Source organism: Apus apus, chromosome 4 (genome assembly GCF_020740795.1).
Source record: "Apus apus isolate bApuApu2 chromosome 4, bApuApu2.pri.cur, whole genome shotgun sequence".
NCBI classification, from domain to species: domain Eukaryota; kingdom Metazoa; phylum Chordata; class Aves; order Apodiformes; family Apodidae; genus Apus; species Apus apus.
The window spans coordinates 20877182-20901172 of record NC_067285.1 but is presented as its reverse complement, the minus strand read 5'-3'; the positions used below and the strand labels follow the sequence as shown (position 1 = coordinate 20901172).

At 44.0% G+C, this 23991-nt stretch overlaps 1 protein-coding gene across 1 annotated transcript in view; it reads left to right on the top strand.

Annotated features, from left to right (window-relative positions):
- Positions 1 to 22506, top strand: part of LOC127384384 (uncharacterized) — a 30962-nt gene extending 8456 nt beyond the window's left edge. The window contains exons 2-8 of the mRNA XM_051618699.1: positions 1120 to 1970; positions 9014 to 9175; positions 11622 to 11808; positions 12797 to 12951; positions 15714 to 15832; positions 21417 to 21536; positions 22030 to 22506. Coding sequence (XP_051474659.1) covers positions 1120 to 1970; positions 9014 to 9175; positions 11622 to 11808; positions 12797 to 12951; positions 15714 to 15832; positions 21417 to 21513 — 1571 coding nt within the window. The 3' untranslated portion in view covers positions 21514 to 21536; positions 22030 to 22506. The remainder of the gene's footprint in view (positions 1 to 1119; positions 1971 to 9013; positions 9176 to 11621; positions 11809 to 12796; positions 12952 to 15713; positions 15833 to 21416; positions 21537 to 22029) is intronic.
- The last annotated feature ends 1485 nt before the right edge of the window (positions 22507 to 23991 follow it).

The following is a 23991-nucleotide window of genomic DNA, read 5'->3' as shown; positions in this document are numbered from 1 at the left end:
CTTGCTCTACTGTTGGTTTCCCAATTATTTAGGGATAATTATGATACCGGGACTGAGTTTGTGAAGCAACTCCTCGTTTGATGTCAGACAAAAAAGAAGGAAGAAGGAGAGGGGAATGAAAGGAAATGAAGTAGGAAACCAGACATCCTGAAAAGTCTATGCCTTGTAGCCCTCTGAGGTGCTCTGGGTCAGGCTCTAGTAATGGAAACGATACCAGAGAAACTGAAGTTTTGTACTGCAGAAATTCCTGGTCCCAAATCCATGAACAGAGGGATTTGGAGCTGAGATTTGCAGTTTGCTAAAGGATGGATGCAGAGCTTTCATACTGGCTCTCATATCAGTGTGAACCAGAAGTCTGCACTGTGAAATATTTGATGCAGAAAAACAGTAAGAAAACCTGGGGGCAGATCTTCATCTCCTATATCCTTTAATCCAGAGACTGTTCTACCACATTAAAGTGTAAAATAACTGTGATGCTAAAGCAAGTGTACTTTCTCCATGTGTAAAAAGTTAATGAGCAAAGCTGCCCTCCTTGCCCTTTACAAAGACTGCAAGAGTTCATTCAAAAAAATTACTTAAAAGCTAAAACCATACAGGGAGTGCAAAAGATCTACAGTGCTTTTCCTATCCGTGCTTGCTTTTTGTCACCTGTACACGTGCAGAAAACACCGCAGAGGATACCAAACAGTCTTCAAACTGCTTCTTGCAATCCAAAATTCACTTAAGCTTATGGAAAATCAGATTTTATTATATCCATTTTACTGCTGGTTCAGAATACATTTATTTAGCCTTAAATGAATATTGTGCCAAAAGAGCATGTACTCCTCTATATCTGTATACAGGTAATCACTAAAACGTTATCTGGCTACATGTATTGCTTTCTACATACCTACTAAATCAGAACTCCATGTGCATTTATGACTCCCCTGAAGGACTCTGAGCTGTCAAACACAAACTTCTGTTGTAGCAAAGCCTACAAGCTTCATGTAGCTCAAGAAAAACAAATCAGGTCTGTCCTCCTCTATCATGTTTCTATAGACAGTTTTACATTTCACTCGGGGATGTGCGTGACACTGAGTTTTGTAGTGTCTTGTGACCTACTTGTTTTTTTTCAAACAGGTAAGAAGAGCCCACCTGCTGAGGACAAAGTTGTGTTAACACATATGAAGATACTGAGCAATGAAGGAATTCAAAACCCAGGGTTAATCCTAGAAGCCCCAGCTGACACAGCTTGCACAGAAGAGTCCCATCTCCCTGGCGCCAGCCTCCCATCAGACTGCCAGGGAAATCCAAATGCAGCAGCTGCACCAGCAGATCCAGAATGTGCAGATGCCCTGGCAAGCACAGACTATGTAGCCACACTGCCCGACCTCAGCGCTTTCGAGTCCAAGTGCCGACTTCACAGATTCTCCAAATTTGAATCTGAGGACTCGGGCGTTGAATTGCCAAGCGGGGCTAATTCTCCATCAACCCCAACGGGTTCTGAGAAGAGCTTTGTGCTTCACAGCAGAGACTCATTTTGTGACTCAGGTGTGCTTAGCACCTCTTCTTCTCCAGAAATCGACCATCTCATAATGAGAACATGTAAAGAGCACACCAGAAAAGTCAGCCACCAACATCCAGAGAGCGAAAACCAAGCTGAGTACTACAGCCAGGATGCAGATACTGTGCAGGGTCCTACAGCTTCCCTTGAAGACTTCAGTGTCCCTCAGGAAGGAAGTCCCGATGAACATTTTGACCAAAGCAAAAAGCGGTCCCTGGAAAAGGAACCTACACCAGAGATGGACCTTCCCAGGGAAAGCATTCTTTCCACCCCAGCTCCCATTGAAGAGCCAAAGACAATTGCTGACCATTTCCCAGATAACTTTGGCAGCATGCAAGACCTTCAGATCCATGGGCATCAGCTGAAGAAATACCCCACGAGTGACAGTCTAGATGAATACATGGATGAATGCTGTAGACTGAGTGAGGTAAGTAAAACTTAAACCGAATCTTATAGCTAGGCCTGTCCAAATACCTCAGTCACAGTTCAGGTCCTATAATCTGTCATGACCTAGAACACATCTGAATGAGACAGAAATCTCCTCTGGAACTGTCGTAAGCAGCAAAGTTTGGCAATTGATTTTTAAAAGCTCTATTCATAGCAGTGAAATTCTCAAGTAATTCACATATGTTGGGTCTGGGTAAGGATGACTAACGGTTCACAGAGATCCGTGTTTCAAAAAGCCCTAGATTAGAGGATGGATTTGATTCTGGTTTTAAAATTAAGATTATTGATTTAGTCATCATTCTCTGATACACAGGATGGGGATCAGGACATTGTTTCTTTTTCAAGGTCAGGTTATTCCTGTTCTGGGAACAGCTGGACTGCTGTCTTTGCCCCAAAGTTTGGCAACTACTTGTCTAAGGGGTATCTCATTCCCGTCCAGGCATGTCCTGTCCTCTTGAGCCAGCTCTCTCAAATACTGATTGAGCAGGGAAGTAATGCACAAATTCAGATCTTTGCTGGGCTGAAGATGGAGACCCCATTTTAACCCTCCAGCACAGCTGTGATGGAAATTCCTGTGTTCTGAGACTGACCGAATTGCAAAGACATGTTCAGCAGCTTGTCCCACTCTTTTCCCTTTGCTGGGTATACCACGCGACTGACAGGAAAATAAAAAGCCCTTCTGTGCACCTTCTCCTACCTTCTTCTTGTCTTTACCTGAAACCCCCATGCTGCTGATATGCAGCCACATCACTGCCTGGCCTGCTCCCAGCAGTGGCTTCCATCAACCAGTGGTGGAAAGAGCTACGTGGTGGGGGAGCTGATTTTTGACAGAGAGACAGACCAAAAAGCCCCATGAGCAAAAGGAAAGGAATGGCAGTCTAAGTGAAGAGACAGGTCACACAGACATACAAAAAATATTAAACAATGTACAACAGGATTTCTTTTTGAGGTGTTTGTTGCAGTAATAATAATGAATTGTAATGGGAGATGAGCGGGAGGAAGCCAAGTGATAAATATTGTGTATATAATTTCACCATGACCTCTCTGCCTGGGAGCTGAACCATCAGGTGATGGCCTTCCTCTCCAGCATGCCAAACTCTCCAGAGAAGCAAGGAAGGTCAGAGATGGCCCATCTCTGTTAACAAATGCATCTTGAGGCCGCACAAGCAACACCTGATCCAACAGAGCAACCTCCTCCTCACCAGAGGTGTCTAAAACACAGTAGAAGACAGATTTCAGACAGTCTGTTTCACACAGTTCCCAGACATCAACCTAGCCTTTCGGCAGAGAGTTCAGAAAAGGACCAGAACAGGAGAGTTTGGATATAAGGAGACTTTATAAAAAGTAACCTAAATTCTCTGTTGCATTCTGGAGTGTGTGCAGCCAGCTTGGTCTTGTCTGAGAGCTCTGGCTGCCCATTAAATTACTTTAAATCCTTTGTGAAATGGAGCCTCAGTTTCCCAAAGCAGAGCATTTAAATAAACAAGAGAATAAATTAGAAAGAAGCTGAAGAGGAAATGAAGCTCTTGGTGGCTTATCTCCCCTTCTTTTTAATATCCTCACTAGCTGAGTGCTAAAGCTCTGTGCCCCAGAGCACTTTTCTTTGTTTGTTTTTCGAGCTGTATAAATACAGCTGTGACCTAGATGCCGGGGAAGTTTGCCCCTCTTCACAGAGTACCTCCAGGCTGCTGTATCTCAACAGCAACACTTCAAACTGCTGGGATGCCAGGCAGCACCCAAGATGACTGAGGAAAGAAATGCCCAGAGCTGCTGCATAGGCCTGTGTCTGCTGCTGCACAGTGTGCCTCAGAGCACAGGGACAGCCACCTGCAGCTGCAGAGCCTTCTGTCCTCACCAAACTTGCACAAGGTTGACGTCCCCTCACTGTCATACAACAGAGGCAGGACAGAGTGAGACCCACTCAGAAACAATGTCCAGATGATCATCTGCCTGTAGAGCTGAAGGATTCATCTTGGTTCACCCAAGCTAAGGCTCTGCTCCAGGCTTACCCTGTGGTTTTCTCATTTGCCTGTAACCTGTCCAAGATACAACATGGTACTTAGGAGCCAATCTCCTGTCTGGCAATACCAGCCTCTGGGATACAGATACCCTTGGAAATGTAATCAATGTTGTATAAAAGATACTAGGCCAGTACAGGGCATTCCTACACTGCTTGGGAAAGAACATGGCAAACTATATTGTTCTAGTGAATCAATTCCTTCTGCATTACATTATTGTTGACAGAGATACAAAAGTGCTTATGCTGGCTTATATATAATGCCAGGTGAGAGCATTATTTCATTCTAGGCGACAGCAACTTCCTCAGTTCTGTTGCTGATTTCAGGAATACAACTTTCAAGTAACAGCAGAGCAGTTGAGTTTCCCCAGCCCAGATGGCTGTGGCAATACCAATAGCACTAGGCTTAGCAGACCACAGCAGAGGGAGGATTGAGTCCCTGGATGAGACTGATGTCCTTCTGGTCTCCTTCACTGGTGAGGCCACTTCTAAGAGAACAGGAAGGAAAATGCCAGAAAAAAGAGACTGGAAATGACCAAATGTTTTGACCATTTGGATTCACTGGATGAATGGCTTTGGCTGAAAATATACATAAAATCATTTCAGTCTGGCATTTCATAAACAAAGGTTTCTGATCTTTTGTTTTGAACTGTTTGTTATTTTTACATTTGCGTACATTTAGAAAGATGAAAGAAAGTCGAAGCTGTCAAACAACAAGTAAAAGAACTTTGAAGCCTAAATAAAAGCATTTCAATTTAAGCCAAATTAAATGTTTGGGGTCAGTTTGAAAATACATAGCTTTTGATGCTTTTGCTTTGCAAACATGTCTTCATGCTCCATAAAGTTTACATTTAAAGTCAGCCTGTACCCCTAAAAGAAGAGAGAGGGTGGAAGCACTGTTGTCATTAAATGAAAAAAACAAACCCAAACAAAAAACCAAACATTATTCACACACTGCTAATTATCCTGGACCAAAGCAGTCAAAATACTACTCTGTAGAGAGCATTATGGTTCAGGGGGAGACATGGGCAACCTGCGATAGTCAGCCCCGTAGCCTGTCCGTGCCGCTCGGAGGAAACCAGAAGCTATCAGTGAGTGCAGCTCCTCCTGGACAGCAGGGTGGAGCCGTCAGAAATATACAGCACGATCCCTCTCTTTCCTGTTATTCACAAGCCTTTTGGTGCTGTCAGCTTCCAGTGACAAATGCTTCCCGCTCAGCCTGTGGCGTCACTAATCAGTTGCTGCAAGCTCATGATGGGAGGTGAGTAATTACGTTTCTTGGCTGTTGGTGCAGTGACTGTTCTGCTTCTATACTGGCCATGCTAATGTGGCAGGAGTGGGCACTGAGGGATTTATGGGAGAATGGAGCATGGTATAAGTCAAAATATCCACAAGAGAAAGCGAAGAGCAGCTCAAGAAGTGCGCAAACCTAAGTCACTGCAAGAAACATCATTGAGCTCCCATCTGAATTAAGAGCTTCCCCTGCAAGATAGTCCTGCCTGCCAGCCTCAGCTCCTGCTGCCAGGTCCAGCCCAGGATAGTTTTCCATTTAGTCTGATTGCAGTAAAACTCCCAGCTCCGTGACTGGTGGCTTCAGAGGGAAAATGTGATTTTACACCTGTCAAAATAATGACTGGAGGGCTCTATATAACTCAGAATTCCCAGTGCAGGTGTTGAGACTGTATTTTTAGGCTTCCTAAGAAATCTGTGTGCCAGCACAGCTGTGATGGTTTATTATCAGCTGAGCTGGGCTACATGTACTTAAAACTGGACCCCAAATCTTAGCCAGGTGGGTGAACATTCACAAGGGCAGAGATCTCTTAGCTATGGGTGTAGTCAGTGTAGAGCACCTTAGCTCCGCAGCGTCAGAAACATAACGGGAGTAAGTCAGCATAGTATAGCTGAGAGCCTTAGATTCCTTTTCTTCCAGCTGAGGGTCTAGTTCAGTCTAATGTACATGAAAGCAAAATCTGGGACCTATTTATACATGTTATTACTTTCCTAGTGCAAATTAAGCCATCGGATTCATAAACTGTCTGCCTGACGCTTTGCATCTTCGCCTCAATAAAATAGGTGAGGTGCTTTTCCTTCTTCATAGGTTTTGTCAACCCCAAAATGGCCACATAGCTTTTGTCCCAATACTACTTGACAATCATCCTGTGGGGACTTGGAAAAATTTCTGTCCTGTTAATGTTTTGAGATGGTTCAACTGGGAGGACAGAGATATCCTGGAAAATGTTTTCAGTTTTCCTATGGTTACTCACCCTCCACTGCTACCATAAAACTCTCTCATAGGTGCTAAGAGGAAAATATTTAGACCAGAATGTGACAGAGAAGATTCTACAGCACACTTGGCATGATCAGGAGATAGCAAGGGCTGTTTAGGTGTTTCCAGTCTATGGAAAAGAATGTCCTGGAAGGGTCCCCAGAGAGGCCTTCTCTGAGCAATCATTTTGGGGGCAACCAGCTAAATTATGCAAATTTTCTATATTGAACATCTGCCATAGCTGAGCAATTCTGATGCTAATGGGCCTTGTAGCAGGACAAGCAAGGTGTAGCATTCCTCTTTAAATTTTTTACCCTTGCATGCTGATCACAGAGGTGGCTGGCCCTGCAGGGATAGGCAGCCACTGGAGGTTCTGCTTGATTTGCCTTTTGCTCATTTGAACTTGCTGGGATCACTTCAATAAAATGCAAATTAATTTCCTATTAAATAGCCCAAACTGCCTGCCCTGAGCAGCCTCTGATAGATAGCTGTAAAACGAGCCTCCGGCACAGGGAGTCCAACCTTCAGTCTGATTTAGGTTCTCTACAAAGGTAAACCCACCTTGCCCCAAGACCTAGAGAAACTGCTCTACGCCTTTTCCCTCTCATTTTCTGGGGACCCATATTTATTCTCAGGAGTTGGAAGTTCTCTCTAGCGTTTGCCAGAAGTCAGATTTTCTCCATGCCTGCCCCAAACACACCTTTGCCTTCATGTGCCTTCTGCCTGAGACACAGAGCACTTCTCCTCCCCCTGCCTATTTTGCCCTATAAACTTAGCAGCCAAAAACACAAAGCAGGACCTTATAGCTTTAGGCACAGGACAAATATGGAACAAAAAGAGCATCTCTAACTGAAAGAGGTCACAGTCAAATGCTTAATGCGTTTTCCCCAGTCCTGAAGTTACAGGCAATTGTTTTTCTTAATCCTTTTTCCCAAGAGCTCCTCTGTCCCTTGCAGTCTTCCCTTGTGTTCCTACAGCTATAATGGGTTGGATTTGGCTCATTGTCTCCTTAAGGGACACGGACATGCCATCAGTCACTGAAACAGCAAACTGAGAAAGGGGAGTTGTTAAGTGTGGAAAAAGAGGGCAAAAGTGTCAGAAAGCTCATGTTTTCAAGAGCAATAAGGAACTTCCGACTAGCCATTTTGGGACAGTGTAAAAAAATTACTATGCATTTTGGGACTGCTCAAAACCTCCAGGTTTTCAGAAGCAGATACTCATGTACTCTCTGAAAATCATGCTTCTGAAGCTGGGCACCCCCAAATCCCTAGCCACTTTCAGAAAGCCATGTAGGCTTTGTTCTTGCTGCACCCCTTCCCCCTGCACAGACATGCTCAGGACTCAGTTTTCTGGCTGGGTAACCTTCGTCTTTCTTGCCACTGCTTCTGCAGGCTCTGCCCAAGAGGAAAAATAAAAATCGTAATGTGAATGACTGGTTGGATTAGAGTAATCACAGTTTTTCATATGATTTCATGTGACCTCTATCCCAACCTCAGACACAAAAGCATCTGGACATAATATCTGTTTATAAATAACATTGTATCATCATTTGTTTAAAAAAGAAGTAAATCCTAATGTTGATTATTTTTGAACACACCATGAGCTTTCTGACATAATGAAAAGACAGGAAGAGTCCCAAGGCTGGCATTTCCCCAAAAATGCAGATTGTTGTGGGAAAGGAGACAGAGTAAGCTTCCTGCTTTTGTAGAGGGAACTTATTTTTTAAAGTAAGATAAACTTAGAGTGCTGCTTTTGTAAAGATTGAGGCTTATTTTACTTACTGTTATCACATGCACATCAGCAGGCAGCGCCAAGGTGGAAGTGAGTCTCTGTGTATTGGAGAGCAGCACTCACAGCAGAGGAGGAGACATTTGCTGTGCATGGGGAACTCCTGGGGCCAGAAATGGCAAGGTGCAGATCAGGAGGCTGGGAAGCACCACTGCCTTTCCTCTGCCACAGGATTACCATCTGCCTCAGGCACAGCCCTTGGCTGAGCACCAGTAAGACTCTGGAGGTCCAGGGTGTATAAAGATTGGTAGTACAAAATATCCTGACATAGAGGCAGACAGCAAGCTTAATCCTACAGACTTTTTTCAGGCATCTCTTCATGACTGAAGAAGCAGCAGGGACATAAGCTGGGATCTGCTAAAGACCAGTAGAAAGATGTTATTTCACTTTGGCAGCTTGGTTAAGGCACACATCCCTCTCACTGACCCACCAGTAATCAGGGTCTAAGTTCAGCTGTGCTGTGACAATTGCAGACTGTCAAAGGCAAACAAATCGAACTCCCAAGTTGGTCACAAAGCAGCAAGTCACTGCAGCCTGCAGATATGTGCTCTTGGAAGGAGCCAAGTTCAGCCTCCATACATGTGATTTGCACTGAGAGCTATGGGCTAAGTAAGCCATACTAACCATCTATACCACACACTAGAACTAGACGTGTTTGTAAGGGCATTGTGACCAGTAAAACCCAAAAATTAGCCTGCAACATGAAACTAGAAACAGACTGTCTTGAGATTTTCCTCTGTGTCAGTATGAAGAGTCCCTCCGATGGTGCATCTTCCTGAGTAACATAGAAAATGCTGTGAGCAAGCAATGCTTTAGCTCAGATCTGGCTATAACCAAAGCCCGAGTGTTTTTACCACAGCCCACACAACTGTAAGGAGTGTGCTGGGCTCCCAGCTGCTAGTAAGGATTGCTCTGCTATGACTCTGTGATCCAAGGTGCATTGTCATTGCAGGTGAACCGAGGTAACAGCAAAGCCCTGGGATCTGGTTTGGGATACCTGGAACACATTTGCCAACTGATTGAGAAGATCGGGCAGCTCCAGGAGCACAACCTGCGTCTCCAAAAGCAAGTGTACAGCTTGCAGAAAGAGCAGAAGATGAGCCAGATAAAAGAGGTAAGGAGACACCATAGTATCTTGGATAAAATTATATATTCAAGCCCCAGATGGAAAGTTCCAAGTTTGTGTGAGTGAAGATGCTAATTTACTTGACTCTACATCCATCTGGGCTGGGTATTCTGGCCTTCAGGGAGCCCTCACCCACCCCTGGGGGTTCAGCTTTCCTTAGAGTGAACTTGGGCTGTTGAGTTTAAAAGCATCCCTCTCACTTCATGTGATAGCCTGCTCAAAGTCAGCAGCTTCTACTTCTCTACAGTTGAAAACTTCCTAAGAACACATCTCCTGCCATCAATGTTATCAAAACATTTTCCATTAAACTCCTTAGCAATTGTGTTTTGAATTAAAGGCTTTCTTTTTCTTCTGATTTCAAACTGTCAAAATCCCAGAATTTCTCACAAAACAGACAAAATAGGAAAGAGAAGCAGTGATACCACTACTCAGCTCCATGCTCTTCCCTTCCCAGCTTCTGAGCTGACAAATGAAGAATCTGACATGAAATGTGTTCCCATTTGTCTTTTTTTATCAGCAAGAACTAGCAGAGGAAATTTACCAAAATTTGCAAATAATTTCTTAGCCCCTGTGTATTTTGTTCAGCTGTACCTACCCGTGCCTCTCAGTTCTTTTTTTTCTGCCATCACACCAGGCTTCCAGCTTTTTTTCTCCCCTCCCTTTATTTTTTTTAATCACTCCCCAAAGGAACAGAAGGGGTTTGTCACACTCAGCTATTTCTTCCGAGCCATGCTGTGGAGAGTCTTTTATTCTCCCAACAGTGTCATTCCTGCCCTGGTTCTGCTCTCCCACTTGCTGGGACTGGCTCTGCAGTAGGTGACCAACTCCTCCTCAGAGCCAAAGCCAAGTTGTGAGTCAGATTGCAGAGCAGTGTAGCCTGTCATTTCTATGTACCCATCTCTCACTCTCAGAGGAATGCAGCCTCCTACATAGAGCCTGGGTATTGTTAACACATTTCCTGAAGCTTTACAACTGTGAGTCATTGCTCAAAGTAACTCTTCCAAGCTGCAAATTCAGGTTCAGTTCCTCATCTGGTGTATGTGCTCACTCCACCCCAGCTCCTACTGAAATGAAAGGCACCCTGCTTTCATTTAAATATTTGAAGCTTTGATCTTGTTGATATTTTCCAAGACGTCTTGGCAGTTTCTTCTCAGTTATAGTTGTCTCAGACTGTTCAGTAGGGAACTGGACCCCAGATGTGATGTTCAGCACTTGCAGTGTGGTCTACAAAACTGGGTGTTCTCTCTTGGGTGCCTCTGTGCTGCTTGCACCTCCCATATCTGAGCAGCTCTGTCATTTTCTTCTTCAGTCACAGCCCCTCCATGTAGAAGGTGTATACTACTATTCCCATTTGCCATGAGACATGGATGTTGCTGTCCACATTACATTTTGGAGGGCTTCTTAAGGCTACTCTCCAAATCACACTCACTTTCCCTTCAGGTTATGTGCATGGAAAGGTTTCCATGCCCCAGACACAACTAGGAAAGACAACCTCCAGAGCCGAGATGGGTTAGTGTCGGGTTAAGAACAGATCATGAGGATGGTAGATGGCCAGTATGCCCAATGCTGTTTTTGAGAGCTGTACAGACATCACCACAGAGTCTGACATTTGAGCCTGGGACACAAAGGGAACATGTTTACTCCACATACTTTGCTTTACAGGGAAATCTTTAATGCCCCCTGCCAAAAGCAGCATCCTTCATCAGATTCTCAAAGCACAGGTATTGGATACTGCAAAGTGCCATGCTGCTGTGGCAACACACCCACTATAAGGTGTTACATTCAAACTGAGTTTTTTGAGGGTCTCCAGAGGTGCTAAACTGGTGTTGGGTGTTGGCCTGTCCTGGTTCCAACACCAATAAACAGTTTTGTTTCCTCTCCACTTCAGTGGATAAAGCTCTCCTTGCTTCCTGCCCTTCTAAGCTCTTGTGCAGCATGATTGTGCACGGTAGAAAACCTCCCTTTCCCACCACATGAGCTACAGCAGAAGTACACCTGATGAAGTACCGCAAGCATGTTGCCAGTCATGTTAACTGTAAACCAACTGTGGCACCCCCTCAGTAAAAAGACACGATACTATTTCCTGAGCACAAATAATAGTATCTTAAAATGCAAGTCACTGTTATAACACATCTGTGTATTTACACAAATACCTTAGCTGAGCAGCTCTGTGTTTGGAAACTTCAATTCCTTTTGGGAAGCAAACACAAAAGATGTTGAATATCAGGCAATTTAAGATAAACACCAATGAACCTATGAAAAATCTACATTGCTAACTCCAGGCTCCTCAGCCTTTTAGATAATTAATTTTTCTAGGTTCTGATGGGTCTGAAGCCAAGGCTGGGATGACTACAATTTGTCTGTACAGTCACATAGTCTTGTTACCTTGAGCCATTGCAGCCTGAGGGTCTGCATACTTTCTTGTCTCGTGTAGGAGTATCTTCTGCAGCATTGTTCCTGTGGAGCTGCCAGTGTCTTCCTCAACTCATATCAAGATGTGAAGACAATTTTTGCTGGGAGGAGCAGACCTCATAGCCTCTTGGTTCAGACAGGAAACCCTTCTGATCTCTCCATCATTCCAGAAATAGGAGCGAACACTGAAAAGCTGAGTGGCTGCAATGGTGAGTTCAAATACTTCTTAACCTGTCCTCCTGTTTGCCATCAGTTCAGTGTAATAATCTGACCAGCCACTTCCTTTTTTGCCTAGAAAGGACAGATGTGAACAGAGAAGGGAATTAGTGAAACTACACCTTAGGTAGAAAGCTAAGAGATGTATTTTAAAATGCTTTGTCTAAACCTAGGATTTTAACACTTGCTTCTTCACGTGTGAAGGAGAACTTTTTGCTCTGCAGATGTGGCTACAAAAATTAGGACAAATGCATTATAAAATGGGTTTCTCCTTTGGAAACTTAGCATGCTTGACTGGGTCCATTAGTGGAGCCCCCTTGTGTGGACTTAAAATCCCCCCCAGCCAAGGTAGGATTTAATCTAATATGGAAAGCCTTATGCCTGTTATTAGTCTCTTACCCTCTCAAGCAGGCACAGAACACGTTCCTGGAGGATGACTTATGCTATAGATCAAGTGGAAAATAAACCCCAGCTGCAAAGCTTGGATCCAGTAACCAACTTTTCCAGAAGGCTAAGAAAGTTTGGGCTCAGCCTATTGATGACAAAGCCAGCTGAAAGGTCTGGATCCAATGTTAGATGTGAGCCAGGCCACTAAGAAAGGATGATTAGTTTATTTCAAACCTTGGACTTCAGCCTGCCTTTAATACCTGGTACAACACAGAACATCAACAAACTTCACAGCAGGGAGGAGTCAGAGTGTAAATGGCCTGTGGGATGTCTAGTGCTGAGGCCCAGAAATGCTCTTCCTAGTACTTTCAGAGCAGATCTGGGTGGGGGAACAAGACAATGAGGAAGATGTTAAAGTCTGCCACGGCTGGAGACTTTATTGGCACATTTACCTTCTTTCCACTGAGCTGTGGGCATGAAAACACACAGGGTCTTATCACATCTAGAGTCTTAGCTTGCTGGCAGCACTACCCAGAGGCTGCCCTAGCAGGACACTGCTAAGAAATGTGAGCAGATCTTTGCATTTCATTGCAGGAAGAGAGAGATACACAGATTCAGGAAACAGCCAGCCAACAGTTGGACTCAGGAAGTCATCAAACAATAAGAACAACAAGGAGAATGAGTTCAGAGAAGCTGGTAGTATGGTTGAGGGAGAAGCTTTTCCATCAAAGGACCCTGCATTAAGAAAGGTGAGTGATAAGCTTGGCAGCAGATTGCGAGTGGGACCTGCGGGAGAAGTAGAAAGAAGTTCTTCTCAGGCAGAGCCGGGAGGTGCTCGGAGAACAGGCCAGCCCTGTCTGCTGCTGAATGAGGCTAGGGCAGTGAGGGCCAGTGTACTCTGTGTCTCTGATCCCAGCCCTAAATGAAGACAACAGCTACATCCATACACCAAGAAAGACAGAAACAATGCACTCCAGACACTGGCATGGGCTTTAACCTTCCCTAACTTCAGATAACTCAAGATGTAAACTCCGTCATAAGTATCTTTGTTACTGCTGCCAGTGAGATTAAACCAAGCACACATTCATTACTACATACAAAAATGTAAGTGGGTCAATCCTTAGCTAGCAATAGTTATTACCAGACTGGCAGCATATCAGTGCAATTAGATGCAGTCCCCAAATTGTGTTTCAAGAAAGCCATGTTGCTGAAGTGCAAGAGAGCCAGGGCGAATGCTTTTCCTCTCCCTTTCTTTCCCATTGTTTGTGGCTGCCTCAGCACTTCCAGGTTCCTGTCGTGATCAAGGAGTGCTAAAATGCCCGGGCAGAGGCTCTAATCAGAGTATTTCTCAGCTTGACAGGAAAGAGGAAGGAGTAGGTCTCTTACAGGAAGACCAAGAAATTTCCACCTCCAAGTAGTAGATCAGCTGCAAATACTTCAATGAACTTCAGAAACCAAGTCAAGGCTCAATCTTGAAAGGTGCTCCATGCTCTGGCTTGTGTCCAGAAAAGCTCTGGAGTATGAGCATTATTTTAAGCACATGGGAAGCCATGATGACTTCACAGGACTGCAGAATCAAGATCCATACTCTTTCAACTGAATCTCTAGTGCACACTCTGCAGCTTAGAATTGTCACTTAGTTTTACATTTTGTTCCCTAAGCATAAAATGCCCCGTTTCCTTCTATTGTGCAAGTACTGTATGGGAATCCTGCCATATTAAGCCCTGGGCTATTAGGTCATACTATACAAGTGAACTGACAGTCAAATACAAATAAGAAGTGAGAGGTGAAGGAGGAAAGACATTATTACACACATGAGGAGGGACTGAATAAAGGACTTCAGCAAGGCTATGGGTAGACTCCAGGGCAAAGCTGAGACCAGATCCCAGCCTGTTCCCAGCATTGTAAGATGGTCTCGCTGTCTTATTATTAATCAATTTATTTGCCTTTTGTTTTCAGGGTCTGGACATCAGCAAGAATATCTCAGTATGTTCTGCCTTTGCAGAACATATTTGATTTTACCTGCCATTGTCATGGACCAAGCCCCTATAGTGCATAGTATTACACCAAAACTAAAGAGGTTCACTGACCTCAAAAGTTTACTATCAAAGTCACAGACATGCAAGTATCATGATTTACTGCATTTGGGCAGTTGTTCTCTCTCCCCGCTCCAAGACAACAGCTAACTGGCCTTCAGGTACAGGCTTTCTGTATTAGGTGTACCTGTGTTTCTGGGACAGCACCAGCACAATGCAGAACTGCTGAGGCTTCTAAAGCCCTTCCACAACACACATTAATCCTGGTAGTAAACACAAAGGTCTGATATTTCTATGAGTAAACAGTCTCACTGTCAGGCAATTAACTCAATAGCACACAAACCAGTGTTGCAGTTTTCAGCTGAGCCCATGACCTCAAAGTTTTGAGCTGAAACCTTAGCAGAGCCCCAAGAATTACCCAACAGGCTCTGCCTGGGCTGGTGCATGCAGCTGAGCAGGCGCCAGGTTGTGCTCCCAAGGTGGCCAACACTCACAGAGCCATAGCTCTGCTGGTGGCACAGTGGGAAGGCACCTGGGGACAGGGTGAAACAATGCCCCAAAGTGACAATGGTTTAAGAACTGAAACAGGAATAATTACTCCCCTTTATGCTAGTCCTGGGGCATGATTTTTTATTGTTGTTCGGTTCCCAAGGTCTTTCAGCCATTAGTTCAGGAAACTTAAGAAAAATTAGAAAACAACAACAACACACACACAAAAAAACCCACACACAAAAAACCACCATGGAACTTTTTAATACATCCCTCCTTTTCAGTTCAGGAGTTCAGATGAGCTCAGCCCTGAGAGAGCAAACATTAGAGGGGGGGCTCATGAGACTCCTTGACCTCCTGATAATCCCTATTAGCATTTCAAATGTAAGTGCCCAATAGCTGTGGCTTGTAGACGTGTGACAAGAAAACAAAGGCTTGATGTCTTCTAATTTATGGTGCACAAATGTCAGCACCTTGAAAAGGGCAGATACCAAAGCACCTGGCCTAATAGGAGAAGGGAATCAAGCTGCTTTTCTGGGCTGTTTTTGTTGTAAAGCTCCCCTGCCCCCTCCTACACCCGGTGCATGGTAGTTGGTAGGGAACCAAACTGTAATCTTTTCTTTTTCTTTAGTATAACAATGAGGTTAAAACGTGCCTTCAGGCAGATACTCAACAAAATGCCCTCACTCTCGGAAACCTTAAGTCAAAAAGAACAGCAAGGTTCTAGACATGGAATTGTTACCAAAAAAATACAAAAAATATAGTATTAATGATGGTTGTGGCCTAGACAGGTACAGACTGGCTGCTAGTTATCATTGCAGGATGTCAAAAGTTCTCTTGCAGGACCTGATTCCTATCAGTCCAAAATAAAGAAGGTCCCTTCTTCCCACTACCCTGGAGTACCCTGAAATATTGTATCATCATGGCCAGATAAGGTCTGCCAGCAACTAGCCTCTGATCCTTTAAGTTTTTTTTTTGCTCCCTAGGTTGAGAACCATGCTTGGGGGAGAATGAGAGATCTTATGAGAAAGACACGGCTGAGAAACCAGAACAAGCTGGGGCTGTCCTCCACTGCTCTGAAGAGGTCTTGCCCACAGTTGTACAGGTAAGAGAGCTGTGGGAGATGTTCACTTAGTGTAGGGAGGAGGTGGTGAGAGACTTACCTCTAGTTGTTGCTGGTCAGAGAAGAAATCTCCTTACCTTCCCTCCATTGCATATTGTTGTCCTGGCCACCACTGCCATTTTCTTCCTTAGTGTCCAGGTGCTCCAAGATCCAAACTGGATAATGTTACCTGTGGGAGAATAATAGAAACATTAGGGTCTCCAGAAGAAAGTGCTCACCCCCAACAGGGCAAGGGGATATTCACAATCAGTCAGAGCCATTCTATAGCCTAATCATTTGTGTTTCTGCTCCCTCCTAAGCATTACAATCAAATGCAATGCTCTCCTCCATCCACCTTCACATCTTTAATCTGCTGGAACAATAACCCATATTGCATCTGATCTGGGACAGGGTGGAACAGTCAGATCAGTTAGAAGGTTTCCTATCAGGAGAAGAGTAAATACTGTTTGCTGAGTGTGTGCTCACATGTGGGTCCTGCTTGTTGCTGTGGCTGAACATTTGGGTCAAACATGAATCATAGAATCATAGAATCATAGAATCCTAGCGGTTGGAAGGGACCTCGAAAGATCATCTAGTCCAACCCCCCTGCCAGAGCAGGGTCACCTAGAGTACATCACACAGGAAGGCATCCAGGCGGGTTTTGAATGTCTCCAGCGAAGGAGACTCCACAATCTCTCTGGGCAGCCTGTTCCAGTGCTCTGTCACTCTTACAGTAAAAAAATTTTTCCTGATATTCATCTTAAACCTCCTATGCTCCAACTTGTATCCATTACCCCTTGTCCTATCACTGGTCTTCACTGAAAAAAGCTTAACTCCATCGTCTTGACACTCACCCTTTACATATTTGTAAACATTGATGAGGTCCCCCCTCAGTCTCCTTTTCTCCAAACTAAAGAGACCCAGCTCCCTCAGCCTTTCCTCATAAGGGAGATGTTCCACTCCCTTAATCATCCTTGTGGCTCTGCGCTGGACTCTTTCAAGCACTTCCCTGTCCTTCTTGAACTGAGGGGCCCAGAACTGGACACAATATTCCAGATGTGGCCTCACCAATGCAGAATAGAGGGGGAGGAGAACCTCTCTTGACCTACTAACCACACCCTTTCTAATACACCCCAGGATGCCATTGGCCTTCTTAGCCACAAGGGCACACTGCTGACTCATGGTCATCCTCCTGTCTACCAGGACCCCCAGGTCCCTTTCACCTACACTGCTCTCCAGCAGGTCAGCCCCCAACCTGTACTGGTACATGGCGTTTTTCTTCCCCAAATGCAAAACTCTACACTTGCTCTTGTTAAACTTCATCAGGTTTTTCCCCGCCCAAGTCTCCAGCCTGTCTAAGTCTCTCTGAATGGCAGCACAGCCTTCTGGTGTGTCAGCCACTCCTCCCAGCTTGGTGTCATCAGCAAACTTGCTGAGGGTACATTCTGTGCCCTCATCCAGGTCGTTGATGAAGATATTGAACAACACCGGTCCCAGTACCGACCCCTGAGGGACTCCACTAGTCACAGGCCTCCAACTAGATTCTGCCCCATTGACTACAACTCTCTGACTTCTTCCTTTCAACCAGTTCTTGATCCACCTCACTGCCTGATCATCAAACCCATACTTGATCAACTTATCTACAAGGATGCTGTGGGAGACGGTGTCAAATGCTTTACTGAAATCAAGATAGACCACATCTACCGCTCTACCATCATCTATCCACCTAGTAATTTCCTCATAGAAGTCTCATTTGTATTAAGAGTGTTGGCTGTGCTGGGCCCTTGAGCAAGTTTGTCTACCAGGCTAGTTATGGCCTGGTCTCTGAGCTACACTGTGTGGTGCATGTCTATCTGAAGTGATGACAATGCTGTCAGCTACCCCTTGCACAGATACTGCCTGTGTACTTGCCAAGTCCTCCCAGCTAGTCTGGTGAATTTGGCATTCTTGTGTATATAATTAGGTAACAGGAAGAGCCTGAGTATGTTACTCACCAAAACACTGGCACTGCATGAATCTAGGCTCCTCCCTGTGTTTTTTCAGCTGAAGTCTCAGTAACCTTGAAGGGAAGCTCAGATGTGCTTAAAACCTTCTCAGGTTTTGGAGGGGTGATGCTGGGGAAACAGCAGTTGTCTAAGCACTCAGGAATGTCCATTGTTCCCCTTAGACAGCCTCTACATACCTTACAAAATGCATAAGGGAACTGGGAATCTTGTAGTTACAGCTGGAAAAAACCCTCTGTAGTTCATGGAGTGATTTTTCCAGCTGGGAAAAACTCATTTGGGACCCAAGCACACGTAACAGGCAAGCTTCCTCCTATTGTTTGTAAACTGAGAGAAACAAAAAGCAGAAAGAGATCAAACAGTTCCATCTAAAATAGATGATGAACCAGCTGGGGAAAAGATACAAACCCTGGTGAACCTTCCCACTAAGCCTATATAGGACCAGGACTTTATTTGGGCTTCAGAAAAGTCCTGTCTCTGTCACTTCCCACTTGGCCCTTTCTCTGCAGCACTGAAGACACAGCTACCTGATGGCAATTGCAGGCTAGGTCCTCAGCTGTACCTCCAATGAGGGCCAGCCCAATAGCTCCTAACAGAAATAGTTTCTGCTACTTTCACATATATATTGGACAACTACTACTGTCAGGGAAGTGCTGTACAATGAGAGAGATGCCAAATGGATGATATTTTTACCTGGCTGTAACTGGCAGCCTCTGGGATCTTGTACACTGATTTTTCCAGACTGCTTTCTGTAGCTGATGAATGGCTCTCTTTTCTTCTGCTAGCTTTGTTTTTCTATATACACAAACCTCTTGCCTCTACTCAGGACCCTTAACTCCCTCCATTTCCTGTTCTCTTGCTTCCTACCTCTTACTCTCCAGCCATACCTGTATCTGCCTTTGCTCTTTTTACTCCATACCCTGCAATAGCAATGCACAGGCACAAGGCTTTTCACAGCTGTCTGGAAGAGCTGGTCACTTGGCTCCTATGGCATTTGGGATACACAGTCACCCTCAGGCTCTTTTTAAATGAAAAGTTAGGCTTAGTGGATCAATAACAGCCCTGCAAGTGCTGCTGGACTGAAAGCTAGGCTCTTCCTACAGTTGTACCAGAATGGTAAAGCAAGGAAGTCCCACTTCTCTGCAACTCTTGACAAAGCAAACATTGAAGCTCTGATACTCTCAGCATTTAAAGTCACTGTCCTTGTTACAATTTATGAAACACATTTGTCCTGGCTCCTGGTCCTGTTAGTACACACAAGCATATGGAATTGGCTGGCTTTTGCTTACCCAGGCTTCCTTGAGCTCATGAGACATTGCCCAAGGTCTTGAACTGGAACAGGTTGGAGCCTGATACCCTGTATTAACATGCAACTCTGAAAGAAGCAGAGATTTGTTGCTTTTGACATGCAGTCCGTCTTGAGTCATTTGGTCAATTAGAAAAAGTCTTTGTTTTTGTAACTAGTTCAAAGCAGGTCCCCTTTCATGCTCCTACTCTATGATGAATGATCTGCCGCAGGATGGTTGTTTTGTTTTTAATCTTTTTTTTTTTTTTTTTTTTTTTTTTTAAACATCCACAAAATAATTTTCATAGTAGAGAGAGCACTTGGTTCCTTCAGCAGGAAAGAAGGAGACCTGCCAAGGTAAACATACTGGCACAGGACCTGGTGGTTTGTCATACATTTTTCTAAACAGGATCAGGTTTTCATTTCATTTTCTTTTTCCTGCTAGTACTTTTACTCCTGCAAAACAATATTTATTTTGTGCAGAGGGCCAGAACATACTAATGAATTACTGTATCATGGTGTTGTAAATTAAGCATCACATGGACCTGGGTCTGACCTCTGGCAGGAAAATAGGTTTCTTCTCCAAATAATTGCAGAATAATCTCTCCATAAAGAGCAAGGAACTTACTTCCATCTCAAAGGACCCATAAGACAAGAACTTTTTGCCCTTCATTATGACTTGTTTTAGTGACAAAACAGTTCAGAGTATAATGGAGCATCATACAGTCAAATACTTGGCCTTGTTAAACAATTACAGTCTGATGCTGCTTTGAACAGTAAGAAGATAATCCATCCTGGGCTGCAAGTTCTGGAGGAGCCTATCTTGCTCAGTTTATTGCCTGTATGATTCAGCTCCATCTGACATTATAAAATGTGTGGAGTTTTCTCTGGCTAGAATGGTGTTACAAACAATCCCCAAAAATCCAGGATCAAGGAGGAGCACATTAGCACCTTCATATAATTTTTTCTTACTTTCCCTAGCTCTCTTTGAGGACAAACAGAAGAGACAGTCTTCTGCTACTTGCCATGACTGCTGCCAGGAAGCAGACTGGCCCAGCAGTTGTTCCAGCACTGGCAGAAGTAGAGGCAACCATCTCAATTGTGCTCAGGAGCTTTTCTAATGCTATTCCTAACCACTTTCTAGGGCAGGTTCTAATTCGGGGATCTCTGGGCAATCCCAGCCTGCCATTCCCTGTGCAGACGCACCTACGTATCTATGGGAGCTGCAGCTTAATGGTGCTGTGTGGGAGTGAGTTGACCTCAAATTATTATACACTTCACAGTAAGCCTGCTAGTTTCAGTTTAACAGCCACCAAAAGCTCACTGCTGTAGGATGACTATTTTGTAGTTAGGGTAAAAGACTGTGCAGTTCCAACATTTCAAAAACCCACCTTCAGTAGTGTAAAGGCTGAAAAGGGCCCTAGAGTCTCAGACCCAGGTATGAATGCTGCTCTTCTCGCAGGGGAAGTTACTGCCAAGGGGGATCTCTGTACTTAAGGTTGAGAAGCAGCCAAAGAACTAAAGAACATCATCATGGCAAAAATTTGACTGTTCCATTGTAAAAGACTTCAGAGGTCTACAAAACAAAAAAATTACAATGTTAGATTAAAAAGAAAGCAAAAGTAGTAGCTGGCAAAAAAAGAAAGTCTGCACCACAGTCAGGACTTGCAGCTAAAATGTTTCTCAAATCCAAGATGCTACTAGCTATTCATTTTCTGTGAATAGCTTTGAAATCAAGTTCCTCCCTCCTCTCCAAGCCCATTACTTCTAAAAAGTGTTCTAAAAGGTTTGTCTTTTATAAGTCCTGGAGGCCTGATCTAACTAAACCATCAGAATCAAACAGGATGCATTATACACATTTCAGTGGGATATAATAAATAAAAAACTAGCTGGAGACAGCCCACAGCAGCTACCTTGGTGTTATTCTTCAAAATGTCTCTTTTCCTACTTATTACTTCAGATCAGAATTTCTAACTTGCCTGTGACATTCACCCACTAGTATCTCCCCCTTGCTTCCAGCTAGGCAGAAAATACTTCTTGCTCTCAACGAAATGTTGATTGTATCAATCCATTACATCATGACTCCATGTCAAGTGATGCATTTTGTAACTCTTTCTTTTTGGAGGCTGCTGCAAATACTTGGACAGTATCTGTTTTAGAATTTCAAACTGAGGAGAAAAAAAAGCTGCTTTGGATGCAGCTCGGATGTTGGGTACGTGTGCACAGCATGTTCATTCCAAAAACACAGCTACATGTTCTGACTGCTGTCAACTTTAATTGTGTTTTTCCATTTGTTAAGGCCCGATATTACATCTTCAGAGCTGAGGAAAACAGAGAGGAACTCCATGATTGCTCTGGGGCAAAATACAAAGAATGAAAACATATGGCCTTTCTGATAACCCAAGTCAGATGGAACAAGGTAAAATAAACAAAGCAGCATGTGTTTCTTTGTGGGTTGAGGATTTTTTTTCCTCTTAGCACAGAAATGAGACAGTCCTGTTCATCCAGACATGCTCCAACATGCAAAGGCAGAAACAAGTCCAATTTTTGAAGTTGAAATTATAGGAACTTATGCCAGCTGATGACTGGCCCATATACCTTCATTTTACATCTCCCACTACTTTATTTTAAAAAACAACCCATCATTTAAATACATCTTTAGTCATACAGGCTACATCATGCAGCCTTTTTTACAAAGAGCAACACATTCATTTCTCTGCATTTAGTCAAAATACTTCCAAACAGTAAGCCAACCAGATGTCTTAGGAAAGAGAAAATCTGCCTGTAATCAGTAATAAAGGAGAACCAGGCCCAGTCTCAGCCTCATTTTCTGCCTTCCCAAATCAGACTGAGTGTTAAATGCAGAAAAACATTGTCTAATATCTCACAGTCACTGCATGTTTCTATTTCAGAAAGGCAAAGTGGCAACACCAATGGACACAAAACCAAGAACCCCAGGGTTCAATCTGCATTCTACAGTTGTCAACAAAGCAGCTCCAGTTTGAGCATTGAAAGGGAAAGAGGGAAGGGGGAGGTTGAAAAGGGTGTGTGGACAGATGCATGCTCAGCTATGTACAGCTTTGCTCCCAAATATAAAGTATACTTATAGAAGTCCTGCCATAGCTTAAAACTGCTGTTGTAACCTATGGGCAGTATAAACAACGGAGACTTTGAAGTAAGATTTGGAAATTCTTCCTCCTCTAAGTTAGGAACAGAATTACCTGAAACGTTAAACCTTTTAAGTTATCATTGCTTTCTGGGGACCTTCACCAACTGAAACTCAAGATTTATGGGACACAACAGCATTTAGAGGAGTGCCAGGCACTCCTTGCCTGGTGCAAAAGTGGCTGTTGAAAGGACAGCCTCCTGCCACGGGGGGGGGGGGGTGGGGGGGGAAGGTTGGGCTACAGTTGTCACCAGCACAACTCCCTTCAGAGCAACATCTGGACAGCTGTGCCATTTTACTGGAATCCAACAGGAAAACAGAGTCTGTAAAGTCAAGACTTCATTCCTGAATCCACCATTAGCTTCTAATCCTGTGGGCCTGCTGCTTCTGCAGAGGCAGCTCAACTCCAGTGCTGCCCAATGCAGAAGCTGGCATCATGTGAGGTCATTGCAGAGACTGGAGCAAGGAGCACCACAGGAATCAGCCTTTTGAGAGGCTGGAGGGCACGTCCAAAGGAAACACCTCAGCTTCACTAGGAAGCACAGCTCTTGTGCTGCCTTTTGGAGGTGGAACTCTGCTCAAATTTTTATTTTTAAGTGACAAGTTAAATCTTCTGGCTGTGCAGGTGGTGGCCTGAAGCTGTAGGTGGGGTAGTGGTACTGGTGTATGGCTCAGCTTATGCTCTCTCTGCTGGGAAAAGGCAAGAGGGAGAGCAGAGCTGCAAGGAAGAGTTATTAAAATACATCTTTTATAGGTGCTGCTTTTTCAGGCCATTTTAACAACTGTGTAATTCTATGACCATTTAGAATGGCCGCCTTATTGCCACACATCCACCAATTCCAGGCTTCAGGGACAGGCAGACATACTCCCAGAGGTCCCCTGGTTACACTGGTCTCTACACACCATCTTTTATTGGTACTAGCACAATAATTAATGCACATAAAGATTTAAATAAACCAACTCTGTCTTTTGTTAAAGGATTATTCTACCCCCTAAATTACAATATAATTGCAAGTCAAGCAATTGTGGTTTAAAAATCCCTCCCCAACCCAAACTGGCCCGAGAACCAAGATTTGAGAAGCTGGCAGGAATGGATTGACTTCAGCAGGCTTAGCCTTTCAGTAACAGATACTTCTGCCTTGCTCAGCTGGATCAGCTCTAACTGTTAGAATTCTCAAAAACAGAGTAGGATCTCTTCCAAGATTCAAAGCACCCCAGCCACACTCTCCCAGGGCAGCTGTAGTTTTCAGGGATGAGTGAAGGCAGCAGCCCAGGTCTGGTTCTGCAAGTACTCAGAAGGGTTGTTACTTAGCATTTCAAAAAAACTGAAACCAAAACCAAATCCAAAACAAAACTCCCAACTGAAAAGAAAGTTCTGTTCTGATTCACTTACTCACCCTATACCTTGCTAGCTTCATCCATGGCTAGAAAGATTTATAACTTGATTATTCTGTGAATAGTCTGTATATCTCCAGAAATACAGGGGGCTAAAATCCTGCATTAACTTACACCCTCCATTATCCTTCCAGCTTTACAGAAACTGTAAGGAATGTGAATCAGTGCAAGCTGAATTGAAAGTGTTTTAAAATGTAGCATCATGAACTAGTATCTCCCACCACTTCCATTGATATTATAGGTTGTGTTTTTGTTTTGTGGTGTTTTTTTTACTAAAATGAACTCGCACTCTTTATTACAGCATTATATGAAA